Source organism: Schistocerca nitens, chromosome 2 (assembly GCF_023898315.1).
Source record: "Schistocerca nitens isolate TAMUIC-IGC-003100 chromosome 2, iqSchNite1.1, whole genome shotgun sequence".
Classification (NCBI taxonomy): Eukaryota; Metazoa; Arthropoda; class Insecta; order Orthoptera; family Acrididae; genus Schistocerca; species Schistocerca nitens.
Genome location: NC_064615.1, coordinates 893,355,919 through 893,371,569, shown reverse-complemented (window position 1 = coordinate 893,371,569; position 15,651 = coordinate 893,355,919). Strand labels below are relative to the sequence as shown.

The window sequence follows — 15,651 nt, the reverse complement described above, 5'->3', positions numbered from 1 at the left end:
TGAAGGTGAGGAGGTGGCAGAGCGTGAGGTTATCGTGCTGTTGGTTCCGCGTTCGACCCCCACTGGTTACAATTTTTTTCAACTCTTTACGTATGAAACTGTTGTATAGGAGAATATTTTCCTAACATGTGAAAGGATTTTTCGGAGTTAGTAGCAATGTTATTTTGGTAGCCTGCTTTCGCTTTGTTAGTTCAAAATTGGAAACCTATAAAGTACATTTGCAGAGATGGAGCACGACGCTTATCTATACAAACGTACTCTATGGTTTTGTTACTTTCAACTAACGAAGGGAAAGCAAACTGCCAAATGAACAAATTCCGAAAAGACCTTTTACATTTTATGAAAATGTTCTCCTATATAACAATTTCACACGTAAACAATTCAAAATAAAGTCATCATCAGCGGGGTTTCAGTGCGAGACCCTTCGAGTCTCACTTTCTACCAACTCACCCATGCGAGATCTTGAACACAGTTATTCACAATTCACTTTTCCTGCATTGCATAGTTCTGGTGTTACTCTTAATAACCGTCTACGCATGTTCTACTGAACAACAGCACACAGCACGAACTAAATCGGCGTTTTCGTTGATTATCTACATACAACGTTTGGTGCTGATCTGAGTGTCTGATATATGGACGTTTGGGTGTGAGCAAGCAAAAGATGTGGTCATTTACGCCACATATTTTGATACTCGCAAACCCATTCGTCAAAACCTACAAGTTACTTCCCGTTGACCTAGAATCATGGCATTTCCCAAGAACCAAGGTTTCGCACTACATGCAAAGGAAAAAAATTATGTCACACGTAAAAAAAAATGCCGTCCGTTGACGCAGAATCACGAAATTTGGCGAGAAGAACTGCTTTACAGTACAGCTAAAGGAAAAAAAGTCAAAAAATTTTTAAGTTTTACTTGTATCACACGAAAAATGGTTTCTTTTTTCATTTGTTATTCGACTTCAGACCTGAAATTAAAATATTCTGGAAAACCTTGGAATCCTTGGGACCGATATTTTGCCAGTATCGATATCGATAAGAGCAAAAATTCGTCGAGACCCTCGATTCTCGGAATAGATGTACTGTCTATATAAATCATTAAGTTTGTACGGAACGCTTAGTGCGGGAGTCCTACTTACACCTGGGCAGTTTTTCTTTTTCTTTCTTTCCTTTCTGCCTTTTCCCGTTTCACTACATGCAGGGATCGCGATGCACTTGTAGGTCGCGAGTGCTTATTTCGTAGAACGCGTGACTGCCGAATGCGAAAGAAAACTTGTTGAATAAAAATGGCAATTTTATTTTCGTAGCACCGAACGTGCGCACACGTTCGCCACAAGTTTTGTTTGCTAACGCGCTTAGAATGGTTACCAACACTTCTCTTGAAGCTCTAGAACCGTGTTAATCAAACCTAATCGTGTTTCCCGCGTTAGTTCAATCAACCGCCACTTGCAAGCCACGAGATGCAACATTATTTCATTTATCTTTGCGGATTATTGGTTCCGTATGTTTCGGGAGAAGTCGTTCAGTATCATGCCGTTCGGTGTACTACCAAATTCTGCGATGTAATAGTACGTGGAACGGACGTAGGCAGAACGCTGTAAATAATTTGTGTGTGCTGTTGACGCTGAATATGCATATATCCTTACACACTTTGCGAGAACGTCATTACAATTCAGCACGACAAAGTAAATCTGATTTCAACGTTCGTGTTCGCTTGTCACGGAAATTTTATGTCACAGATCTTCAAACATTATCTCTTCTCAAGAAAATAGCACGTAGTGTAACGACTTGAGGCATAATAAGTTGATTATAAGAAATATGGAAAATGGCAGTATGAATTTTGGGTAACAGAAAGAAACGGTGCACACATTTCTTCATTGCTTCAAGTTACTATTGCCCTTGTGTGAAAGGCAAGCGTCTAGAGACATTTCAAAACTGTGCACGCAAGTCTGAATCTTGAGTTTCCCTTATCCTGTGAACTCAGGAAAGAAAAGAATCAGGAAACATTGAAACCGATTAAATTTTCAGAAAAATGTGTTCGCAAAACCAATAGACAAAAATGTGGCTGCCAATCTTACTAAATGGTTCAAATGGCTCTGAGCACTATGGGACTCAACTGCTGAGGTCATTAGTCCCCTAGAACTTAGAACTAGTTAAACCTAACTAACCTAAGGACATCACAAACATCCATGCCCGAGGCAGGAGTCGAACCTGCGACCGTAGCGGTCTTGCGGTTCCAGACTGCAGCGCCTTTAACCGCACGGCCACTTCGGCCGGCCCAATCTTACTACGTATCATGTTTGAATGTACTGACGGAAATGAGGAAAACCTCTGAACATCGTGAATTCCCAAAGGAATTATTTAGACAAGCTGGTGATGCGTTGCTTCACAATTTCAAAAACAAGTTTTAAGTAGTAACTGTTATAAAATCCCTTTAATTTTCATCAAGAATGGTCACAAGAAGAGTTCAGAAAACGTTAATGACGTATTTTTCTCAATTGAAAACAGACTTAGATGAGTGTTACTTTTTTAATGAAATTAGATGTGTCTACTGATGCAACAGTAAAGAAGATTTTAAATAACTTTAGTGTCGAAGAGGAACTACTGGAAGTAATTTCTTTGAAAGTCCGTATAAGACTACTGCCTAAAAGATGGAATTTGTCCACAGTTTTTAATGTATCACTGTATTTTACACAGCAGTCTCCGCGTGGAAAGTTTTGAAATTCGATCGACAGTAAGAGGACTGTTGTAAGGATAGGCAACAAAATTAGACCTCACTCTTTTCAAAGAAGACTTTTAAAAGACTTTGATAATAAACTGGAACCTATTATTTTCATTAAAAGTAAGCACCAACAAGATTGCCTGATGAAGGCTTGGGGTCCTATATTTGACTGTGGCAAGCTGTACACGAAATACCATCTAGGACAAAAAGAGCTCCGACCTGGAATCTCACTTACTGGACGGGAATTGCCTTCAGTGATGTATCTCGCTTCGAAACGAGCTCCCATGACCAGCGAAAACGAGCCTGGAAGCACTCTGGACAGCGGTTAGATACCAACCTATTTGTCGCCCATTATACGATCCAATTACAAGAAGTGATGGTCTGGGGTGGCACTTCATTTGATAGCAGTTCCCCTCTAGTAGTCATCCGCACCCTTACAGCAGAGCGGTATGTCGACGACATTCTATACCCCGTTTTATCGGCCTTCATGGCAAACCATCCTGGTCTTACACTTGAGCAAGATAATGGCTGTCTGAACACAGCGAGAGTGCCTACTGCTTGTCTTCGGCTTGCCAAACCCTACCTTCGCCAACAAAGTCGCCGGATCTTTCCCAGTCAAGAATGTTTAGAAAATTGTGGGCAGGGCCCGCCAATTACCTCGGGAACTCTACAGTCCAACGCGCCATTTGGACAGAATTTGGCACGATATCCTTCAGGAGGATACCCAACAAATTTATCAATCAATGCCAAGCCGAATAACTGCTTACATAAGGGCCTTATGTGGACCAACGCGTTATTGACTTGCTCAATTTGTGAAGCTTTCTCTCTTGAATAAATTATGAACTTTTTCTGAAATTGTAATAATTTGTGTGTCTGCGTACGTGCTTCACATCTACCGATTTTAATCCTATTCGGGTAATTACTTCATGGTGCGGCGTTTTCTGTTCGTCTTACGGAGTATTTCAAATTGATTGTTACAGATAAAAATAGTTTTGTTCGTCATAGTCTGAATTCTGATTCATGAAAGTTGGTTTGATCTAACATTATAGATATTTGTTGACCTAGAGCGCTTTCACATTGTAGGAGAGCCTCTTAAAGCAGTTGATCTATTTCATTCAAAAGGCGAGAAGAAAATATCTCGATTATGATTACAATAACGACCCTTTGTTTATTAATCTTGAACTAAAATCGGTACAGCTTAGAGGGCGACTGTCCACACTCGAGTACCAGAGAAGCGTCCACCTTCAAGCGGCGCAGCGAACGCCCACTATGATCATAGGAAGTGGTGGTGAGTTGGAAGGTACAGTGGATGATCAGCGCCACGTACCATGTGCCTGTGGGCTTGTGAGCCATGGAGCCAGATGTCCTTATCGAGGAGCAGCTGACGGACGTCCAGCGGCTGATGGTCCGGCGAAAGCCTGAGACGGTGCCGTCTGACGGGTAGCAGCAATGGCAGGCGCTGTTGTCCGAAGCGTAGATGAGAGGCGGATGATGGTCGGCCTGTACCCCGGGCCGGAAATCGCTGTCGAGGGACTGAGCTGACGTGACCACGCGGACGGTAATAGGTGCCTGCAACTGAAGTGCTGTTTACCGCGACCTACACGCCAAGTATCTACGCCACTTGCACCCCAATCGTATGACGGCTGCCGGGGACTTGGTGGTAGAGAGCTCAGCGTTTCTTCTGTTGACAAACAGCCTCCCGAGATAAGGTACAGGCTATACCTGGCCAGCGAAGTATATCAGCGAGTGTGGTGACGGAATACATAGAGGTCCAGTCCTGCACATACTGCAAAAGGAACCGCCATTTATGAGGGATCCGCAGAGTTCTTTGGACACCATGAATTACCTGCACAACTGGCCATCAGCAGAGCTTAAAATTAAGTAAATCTTGATCCAGAAAACCCATTGTGACTCAGATGTAGGGTTTGGTTGACGGCATGAGAATGACGTCACAGGCTACTAGTACAAAAGCAGTAGACTTAGTTAAAGGAGGCCACTTGGGCAATCGATGTGCTTGTGGGGCCAGTCACGCCGCACTATCGACTGATGTAGCAAGCGGACGCTTTGGCAGCTACAGGTGGCCCTGTGTTATTTCTGCATAGCATGACGCAGTGAGATATTACACTGCATCATACTTGTGTTATTATTTTTGTACTAAACGACAAATGAGAAACATTATTCGACATTTTTTATTGTTATTTATGAAGTTACAAAAAGAAAAAAAAAAAACATTTCAGTCAACATGTGAAGCTATAGACCCGCAACCATGTACAACAAACGACCGAAAGATAAGTGAAGTTTTCGAAGGAAGCACTTGGGAATTCACGACATCCAGAAGCAGATGGTCTCAGTATGCCAACGCCAATAATTTTTGAGAGGTTCATATGGGGCCTGAAGATGACATACCGAATTGCCGATCTGGTAGCGAAAAAAATAAATTCTGAATTTGCACGGCTGTTTGGCGAATTTCTACGTCAAATAAAGAAAGATAAGTATATCCACGGTAGTTGCGGATTTGGGAATTTGTATCACTAGTAAAGGCTCCGATTATTGCAATAGCAAATAAACTCATTAGAAAGACCTGTACAGGATCGATGCTTGGTTTGGTGATTGGCAGTTGTTCTTCAGCATTCAAAGATGTAGCGTGTTGTGCGTAAGTAGAGGCAATGCTCCATTATTATTATTATATGATTAAGTCAGTGCAAGCAGCCATATCAATTACATACTTGGAAATAAGCGTACAAAGCGATTTAAAGGGGTCTACTACATGAAACTGTTCTTATAAAAGACAGATGTGAACCTGAGGATCATTCGAAGAATCTAAAACCCCCGTCCGACCGATAATTGAGTATTGCTCTTCTGTCTGTTCGTGGTGGTGGTAAGTTCCTATGGGAACAATCTGCTGAGGTCATGGGTCCCTAGGTCTACACACTACTTAATCTATCTTAAAGTAACTTATGCTAAGGACAACACATACACCCATGCCCAAAGGAAGACTCGAACCTCCGAAGGGCGCAGCCGCGCGAACCGTGTCAAGGCGCCCTAGACCGCGTGGCAACCAAGCGCGGCTTTCTGTCTGGGAACTTTACCAGTTAGTATTGATAGAGTAAATACGGATCGAAAGAAGTGCAGTGTATTTCGTCACATGTTCATTTAGTAAGGGCGAAAGCACAACGCAGATGCTCGTTGATCTCCTGTGACAGAACGAACGATCCTAGAAGAGTTAATAAATTTATTGCTCTTGTAGTGTCGGCAGACTTGCCAACACTACGCACATTAATTGAAAGAGGCGGCCAAGATGCACGCGCTAACTCACGAAGGATGGAGTGAGGTCTGAAACAGGAGACTTAATGAATGTGATAAAGAAAATACGTATCTTTGGAATATACTTAACTTTTAATGCTTCCTTTGGTACATCTCTCTTGACTATACAAATGAGACTCGTAAGATACATACACTGACAATTGGCGCCTTGCTAAGTCGTAGCCATTAACTTAGCTGAAGGCTATTCTGTCTCTCGGCAAATGAGAGCAAAGGCTTCGTCAGTATAGTCGCTAGCAACGTCGCCGTACAACTGGGGCGAGTGCTAGTCAGTCTCTCGAGACCTGCCTTGTGGTGGCGCTCGGTCTGCGATCACACAGTGGCGACACGCGGGTCCGACATGTACTAATGGACCGCGGCCGATTTAAGCTACCACCTAGCAAGTGTGGTGTCTGGCAGTGACACCACAGCTCTCTCCTACGCAAGTCTCTTGGAAAAACGATGAAAGTAAAGTGAGATAGATTTGAGCCCAAACGGACAGTTACTAAAAATCGTTTTTCTCTGACAGTATTCGCAGCTTTAACGGGTAATGGGGTGGTGAGTGTGTTACGCAAAGTACCTGACACCAGACATCATAAGGTACAGATGGAAATATACACGTTTGAGAATTAGAACAACTAGAAATAACCAAGACAGCATCCAAAATATTTCACACGCGAAAAAGTTTCATGATGACGTTCAGCTACATTCTGTTCCCGTGAGTTTCCTAGGATTAACAAACTATGAGGAGTTGTAGGCAATGATTCCTAACATGTAAGTAAAGGGTCGGTGGTCAATGTGCATTAATATACTGTCTTGCTCTATGTGTGAGTAATTCATCCTCTTAGTACATTAGTTCCATTTTTTGTTGTATTAGGTTGAGTAGCATCAGCCAGGACGCCTCTTAACGCCCCCAATCTCCTTCGTTGCTCCTTCCTGGTACGTGGTTGGCTGGCCATGAACTGATCACTGAAGGAAATGGAAATGACGTCATCCTTGTTCCTACTATTGTCTCGAGGTAGCGACAACATTGGGCTTACTTGCTGTTGAAGCATAGTTCGCACTATCCAGGGTTCCCCATGACTGATGCCCGTCAACTGGACTACGAGTGCGCGCTAGTGCTCACCCCCTATTCGTTTATGGTAATCACTGGCTCACCAGCGCCAATCGCTACGACTGCCAGACGCTGCTCATTTGTTCCTATTTGTGAGTGTGTTATTTTACCCGCCGTACTGCTTTAAGGCCAATCCAACTTAATTTCGTTTTAATTGAACAATGTGTAGTCACGCATATCTTATCTCATGAGAGCACAATCGTATCGCTGTATCCTGAAGTGTAATGCCACGATCGTTCGAAGAAAGCAATTTTCATTTGGTCGTAGTTGAGACACTTAGTGAATTACATTCTGTACTTAAGGCAGTTTCACACACGAACTTTCGACATTATGCCTCGACACTAGTATGCATTCGAATGATTAAAATCTAAGCTTTCCAGATGTCACATAATCTTAACATTAGGAGAATAACTCTTTGGTAATGTGACGTAGATGACTCTTGCTCATTTTCCCGTGTTCTTGGAACGTGAAGGACTATATACTTACGGTATAATGCAAAGCCTGTGGAATCGCAAACGCCGGATATGAAATAATCCTTTTTCATTTGACTGGCATTCTTGAATAATACTCTATGGCTACGGACTATGAGCAATACGAATGTTCTTTGATTATTAGGGAAAAGAGGTTTCTTTGGGTATCACTTGTCACGACAATGTGTTTATTGGTGAAAAGAACACGACAATAAGCGTATTTCATTTAGTCGAGTTCCAGACTGTATAACGTCGTCGAGAAAAGTTGGAAGTATTGACGGGTCTCATTACTATTACCTTCTACCGATTGCTGGTAAGGAACTTTTCACATGCGTTTAGGCAGAAAATCAGTGAATATATGCTACTCGTCAGTACTTTTTTCTTCTTTCTGTTAATCCTTAGCCCTTATTTTGTGGTTATTAACGTATTCATTTCAATAGGTCCTGTAATTCTTCCTTACGTTCACTGAAGATAATATCTTTCTCCTTGAATTTCAGTTACACTCCTGAACCTTTCTTTTTTTTTCGTCATTGTCTTTCGACGTACATATTGAACACTAGGGAGGAAAGACTACATCTTTGTCATACATACTTTTTAATTGGAGCTCTTATCTCTTTGTCTTATATTCTTAAAGCTCCCTCTTGGTTGTCGTATGTTTTGTGTAATACACATTTTTCTCTGAAACTATTTGTCTCAGAATTTCCAGCATCTTTTATTCACGGCCGGCCGAAGTGGCCGTGCGGTTAAAGGCGCTGCAGTCTGGAACCGCAAGACCGCTACGGTCGCAGGTTCGAATCCTGCCTAGGGCATGGATGTTTGTGATGTTCTTAGGTTAGTTAGGTTTAACTAGTTCTAAGTTCTAGGGGACTAATCACCTCAGCAGTTGAGTCCCATAGTGCTCAGAGCCATTTTTTTTTATTCACGTAGTCAAACGTTTTTCCTATGTCGGTAAATCCTGTGAAAGTGTCTCGAGCACACTGAAGTATTGGTTCCATTATCAACAGCAACTTAAGAACTGTTTTTGGTGCATTTAGGTTGCGTAAAGCTACAATGGTCGTCATCTAGATTTCCTTCTTATTTGCTATTTTGAAAATTATTCTTGACACCAAACTGAAAGCACGAACTGTTGAGCTGGTTGTCCGATAAACGCATTTCTCTGCCTATGTTTCCTTTTACATTTTGCCGATGATACTCTCCCAAATGTACAGTGATATATCCCCTGTCTCACAGATACTATACACTAACTTGTACAGTTATCTAATTGCCAGTTCCCCTGTAGGATTATACAAATGAAAATTATATTTCTTAAACTGAGATTCATTTTCAGGAACTCATACAGTGTCCTTTCTGTTTATTTGGCCTGCGTCTCGGTGTGAGTCCGCTTTCATCTTCTGTTACCGCAAGAAATCGAAGCCGTCGCGCTGCTCCCCCGCCGACCCCCACCCCCCTCCCATCTCCCTTGTCAGGCAGCCAACTACGCGCCGCTGTCGTGATGTATAAAGCATTCCCACCATCCCCCGCCCCTCACCCTTTCGAACCCACTACGCCTTTCACTGAAGGGGAGAGAAAATGCCTTAACCGCAAAATAGCTCTGTCAAGACTACAGATTCTTGGCGTATATCATGCAGCTGTGAAAGCGAACGCAGCTACACTCACATCCCAATCAGACGCTACATACGTCTCAGTCGTCGGAAAGAAATAATTCTTGAGTTTGGTGAAAACTTCTGCGTTTTTTATTCTATTACGCTGTTCCGGAACCCTAGCTCGTGATTCTAGAGTAAAGGAACATGGGAAAACTATAAGCAGCGTCCATCAAGTTGATTAGCGGTAATCTCTTAACCAGGCGATTTATACACAGGTTCATAGAGTGCGTTGCTCCCTTGTCGCACATGACTTCTTCGGCAATCGCCTGGAACAAAGTGTGCAAACAACAATGACAATGTTTCTTTTCTAGCAGTGTATGACAACGAAACATTGTCCTCATAATTCCGATTTCAGTCAGTGGTGAACATCTTCAGATCTATTTAAAACATATCCTATTACAAAAAAGTTACGATGGCTACATTGTACAAAGCATTCCTCCCCCCCCCCCCCCCCCCCACGGCCAACGGGCTCTCCAACCCCCTAAAAAAATCTCACCGTGCCCGCAGTGCCTTGCGACATCGTCAGAGTTATTATATTTGGATATGTTTTAACTTCTGGTCACCACTGACCAAAATCGAATGCGTGAGGACAAATTTTCTATTATGGTAGAATGGAATGAAGGAAATTAATTCTCCAATTCCTAGATAATCCTTTTATTATCAGCGACTGTGTCGCAGCTTATGCAACAATGAATTAAACCCGAATAGATCAGGATGTGACAACAATAGCAAAGAAGTCAATAGCAGTGAAATTTTCTAACTCGTGGTGCAAGCAGATTAACGCTTGCAACGTTAGCAAACACAAATTTTTTGTTTTAGAGTGTAGTTCTAGGAAGGGAACGGCGCCAGAGATACAATTAAAATACTGCACTTAGTAAAGACTGCAGGAATGTGAGGATACACTACCCGAATTCGAAGAGCTATGGAAGCCTTCGGCATTGTAAAGAAGAATAAGAAGTTCACAATCCTTAGAAGATCGACAAACCAACAATTGTAAAATCAAAATGAAAACAATTAATCTGGAAGAAACACAAAATGTAAAATGCCTGTAAGAGAGGGTTGCAGCTTATCACCATTATTTTTCAATTGGGCGATGAAGCAGTGAAGTAAATGACAGAACATCACGAAAGTAGAATAAAACTGCGAAGGGAACACGTTCGATGATGCACATGGCCCGTCTGACTGGGAATGAGGAAGACAAAGTTGTTGAAACGAACGACCATCCTGCTTAGAAATGAGTATAGCTTAACGATAGACGTAATAAAGGCGAAGGCATCGTGCCGATGCTTGGCCGCTCCAGGGAACATCGCGAATTTCTATTGTTTCCGAATTTTTTCCACTTACATTTTCGTCTTTGATGTTCGAGTGCAAATTGAGATGATTAGGATCGTCGCCCCAACAGAGGCTGTTTGTTCCTGTACACTCTGATTAACAAACCCCTACGCACTACGGGTACTGGGTGTTTGTGTCGTCATCATCATCATCATCATCATCATCATCATCATCATCATCATCATTTGTGAGAGTGCCTATATTGGACTGTAAAAAGAAAATGAACTGTGTAGAAATCTGGGCTTCGTACGTGCGCTGATGGCCGCGCAGCTGAGCTCCCCACAAACCAAACAACATCACCTACTTACTACTTTCGAACAGCCAACAAGGTGCACGGGAGAGATATCAGGTGTTCGCTTCAGGTCGAATCTGGAGCGCTGATAAAAAAAAAAAAAAAAAAAATGGTTCAAATGGCTCTGAGCACTATGGAACTTAACATCTTAGGTCATCAGTCCCCTAGAACTTAGAACTACTTAAACCTAACTAAGGACATCACAGACTGAAGGGCCTAGAACCGCACGGCCACCGCGGCCGGCAAGCGCTGATCCTGGATAGAACACTCTCTCTCAGTTCCAACCTCCAGCTGAATATGACGTACACCGTATACTCGTTCTCCTGTTTGTTACGAACTTGTTTCCAGCTTCAAAACGACACTCTTCCATGACCAGCTTGTCTGGTTAATGGTCTAGCTTTCTAAGCGCACCCAGTTGTATTCCGTACACCAGAATACATAGAATTGTCTTTAAATACCTCTTAATTTTAACGAAGAGCTCCCTTTATAAGTCCTAATCCATGATCATCCTGACCAGCACCTACTGCACCTGTACATTAGTGATTACAATAGAAAAATAACGACTTGCTTAACGAAAAAGTTTATTAACGACACGGTAGTGAAAGCGGGAAAGAATGATCGTATATAGAAATCAAGATTAAACTGGATGACTGAGGCAACGATGATACCAAGAGTAAATTCGCAAATGTGAAGGCAGTTTTACTTTAATAAAAGAGCTCTATTGATAATGCGGAAAACGTTTATGGTGGTATATGTCTGGAGTACAACAGTCGAACTTAGGCCACTAGAAATCGCACGAAGAAGAAACTGGATACATGAAATGTGGAGCAAAACAGCGCACCTGGTCCACTTTTGGGACGCAATTCAACAGTGATTATGCGTGATATGGATTCGGTTAGCCATTGGTAGGTTTCTTATGCGACACCACGTATGTACACACAGGTCATGCAATCCTCTTAAATGCTTGGCTGGTAGATTGTGGACACAGTGCTGACGCCCGATAGCGTCCCAGACGTTTTCCATTGGATTCAGATCAGGTGAATTTTGATTCTACGACGTCAACGTGAGTTCAGTGTCATCCGCCTCGAACCACTAAACACGATCCTGGCATTGGCAGACGGACCATTATCCTGCTGGAACAGACCATCGCCTTCGGGTAATGCATAAATCATGATGGGGTACAGCTTACCTACAATAATTTACATGTATTGAGGCCTTCTGTTACGCAAACTCAGGTGAATGTTACCCTTTTAATAACATTGCCCTCACAAACTTGCATCCGTCGTGCGGTGCATTTTTAGAGCACTTGTTTTCACGATGACGGTGTATCTGGACACGGCTGTCGACCTAGTGTAACAGAAAACGTCGATAATCCGACAAGGCTTGATCTACTGGCAAATCTTAGCGATATTGTTCTTACTGTAATCGTAATTTACGATGTTGTTGAGTCAACGTGACAACACGTAGACGTGTGCCGTGAAACCCCACGTTCACTGAACGGTGAGATCCACATACCTTGTGCCTGCACCTGCACTGCACTCTGTTGTCAGATCCAACATAAATTACCGCCTATCCTGCTTTATAAAACGGGCAAGCCTGCGATCTCCACACTCTGTGATGAAGCGCATTGACACCCGGCACGTCGTAGCGTACTCGCGGGTCCATGTCCTCTGACCACTTCTCGTACACTCTAATGACAATAGCACTCAAATAGCCGATCGTTCACCGTTTCCGAGATTCCCCTTCCCAAACGCTGGGTAATAACTATCTTCGTGACTTTTCAGTCTTTCCCGGTGGATATGCTACCAACACAATACCACGTAATATGTAGAACTGTTGTTTCGATCAATATTGTGGGACTTGCACAGTTATCCAACAGCGAGCCCGAGAAGTATATTTCCGGTCTCCTCTGCGTCAATCAATGAATGGTGCGAGAAATTCAGCCAACCAGTTGCCGGTTTGAAGGTTTTATAACCCTTAAACATAGATTCAACAAGTGTAAAATTGTCTTCTTCAGAAGTGCATGGGAATACTGAGGAAAGTTTTACATCATAATTACTAAATTTATCAAGGTGTGAAGGATATACAAATCTACCGGGCAGAAATACTGTATAATGAACAAAAATTACTTAGATGTAAAGTGTTATATTGGCAACAGGGTAAAGCAGCTCATTCGAGTAACAAGATAGGCGTGACCATCAGTAAAACCAAACAGAATCCACTCAAAAACATTTCCATCGGAGCTGGGTAAAGCGTTAAAGTTTCACATTAAAATGTACATGGAACTAAAAGGCAGTGAAACGGCTAGTATGTGGTTGGTGGCATGAAGCGACTAACAAAGTTGTTTCAGTGGACTAAATAGCGAACATCGGCAGGTGGCGTACGGGTTCGAAGACATATGCGCATAGCAACCAGATAGGTAAATAGCAATTACCACGTTGTATCGAAAAGAGACAAGGAAATGTTTAGGCAGAAAAATGGGGGAACATGAGAGGCAGGGAGGAGGTGTGGAAACTTTAAAAATGCGTTATAACAGTAAAAAGAAGCATAAATAGAAAAAATAGAAAATATTTCGACAAAAAAACAATAGAAATTTGTTGAGAATGAATGACAAGAGGAGATCACCAACGAACTGTAACGACATTAACCGGTCTGAAGCACCTGTCTAAAACCTTCAAAAAACGTTGACTCGCAAATTGCCGCTGATCATTTAACATGTAACCATCCTTATTGAGTGTGTATTTAATAATTCCGTTTCTCCATGTAAGTCTAATTTCTACACTTTAACGTCAAAAATTACGTTTCCTCCCAGATCTTTAGGGTAATGATTAGTAATGAGTAAATGTTTGGAAAGGTAGAGTGTTGCACATTACTACCCTCCCTTCCTAGTAAAAGTTCATTACACCTTACTTTCATCATCCTGCTAATTTGACGTATATGGCAACAGTGAGTTGCTCAAATCGTCGCTAGAATTATTTTCCCAGTCGTATTTACTCCGCTGAAATACTTTCTCCACCGTGTCAAATGCTACGACCGTTCGCTGCAGCGCAGAAATCCCGGAACCGTTTACGCTGAGGCTTTACACTTTCTTGTTAAAACTTTTGTCGTGTTTGTGAATATCTATGGCTTTCCTGAGCAAACAAGCGTAGTGGTAGTTTTTCCGCACAGCGAGAACCTGCGTGCCGGAGAAATTTAATATGTGGTCGGTCTCACACAGCACCAACTTCGTCATGGTTGATTTTTCCACCAACCGAAACCAGTAACATCGTTTTTGCTTGATGAACCCAGTATGGATAGTCGCGTCATTTAAACACAGACTATTCCACGTGTACACGGTATGCCGTATATTGCCGACACCGTGAATGGTTCTGCATGTGCCGTCTACAAGTGTCTGCTATCTTAACGGTGGTTCACTTTTCCATTGAAATGGCACGTAGCCTCATCACTAAACACTAAACATGGAGAGAAATTGTTACACTCTGCAGTACCCATCATTATCTTTAATTAAATGCATGTAATGTTAGTAAATTAATCGCAGACAGTCAGAAGCTACTACTGTAAATATTATATCGCTGATTCGAGTTAGTTTTCTTTAGCGTTTCTCTTTAGCAGTGCGAGACTTTTTCGCATTTATTATTCACCTTTGTGGTCTGGTCTTCGGAAGAACGGGACGCAGACTTAGACGTCTCTCACATTAGCACGTTTCAAACTACAGACAGATATATTGAGCTGCGGTATCGCCTCAGAGGCGTGTCATTCATGTGTTGCGATAAATTAGAAGAAGTTAAATTACATAAGGCAAACTAACTGCGTTAGCATTCATTTGTAGTAGAATACCTTTCCTCACTCATTGTTACCAATCATTTTTGCATGTTTCTTGATTTTGAAAGCAGCACTCATAATCTTTCTTCCCGCATATATTCGACCTAAAGGAGCTGTGAGAAATACGCGAAAAGGGTAATTTTTTTTCGCTATTGCAATTATCTGATTTTCACTGAAATACCATTATTACTCTTACATTGTTTTGTTTTTCGCGGGACAATGCACATGCATCTCCACGCCCAGGATGTATTCACGAAACTCTGTCACCATCACGAAGGGCTTGTAGAAATTGAATCTTGTACGGTCTGAAGCACAAATGTCGCCGCAAAGCATGGTATGCACACCCACGAGGAATGCCCAACTCTCGGCTGACTATATGCGTACACTATGTGATCAAAAGTATCCGGACACCCCCAAAAACATACGTTTTTCATATTATGTGCATTTTGCTGCCATCTACTGTCAGGTACTCCACATCAGTGGCCTCAATAGGCATTGGATATAGTGAGAGAGCAGAATGGGGCGCTCTGCGGAACTCACAGATATAGAACGTGCCAAGGTGATTGGGTGTCACTTGTCATACGTCTGCCCGCATCTCGTGGTCGTGCGGTAGCGTTCTCGCTTCCCACGCCCGGGTTCCCGGGTTCGATTCCCGGCGGGGTCAGGGATTTTCTCTGCCTCGTGATGGCTGGGTGTTGTGTGATGCCCTTAGTTAGGTTTAAGTAGTCCTAAGTTCTAGGGGACTGATGACCTCAGATGTTAAGTCCCATAGTTCTCAGAACCATTTAAACCATTTTTCTACACTCAAACATCACTAGGTCCACTGTTTCCGGTGTGATAGTGAAGTGGAAACATGAAGGGACACGCACGGCACAAAAGCGTACAGACCGACCTCGTCTGTTGATTGACAGAGACCGCCGACATTTGAAGAGGGTCGTAATGTGTAACAGGCAGACATCTA

General features: G+C 42.5%; 1 protein-coding gene across 1 annotated transcript in view; it reads left to right on the top strand.

Moving 5' to 3' along the window:
- Positions 1 to 4,068: 4,068 nt before the first annotated feature.
- LOC126235422 (uncharacterized) overlaps positions 4,069 to 15,651 on the top strand; it is a 128,944-nt gene continuing 117,361 nt past the window's right edge. Inside the window, exon 1 of the mRNA XM_049944146.1 lies at positions 4,069 to 4,157. Within this exon, the coding sequence (XP_049800103.1) occupies positions 4,069 to 4,157 (89 nt within the window). The remainder of the gene's footprint in view (positions 4,158 to 15,651) is intronic.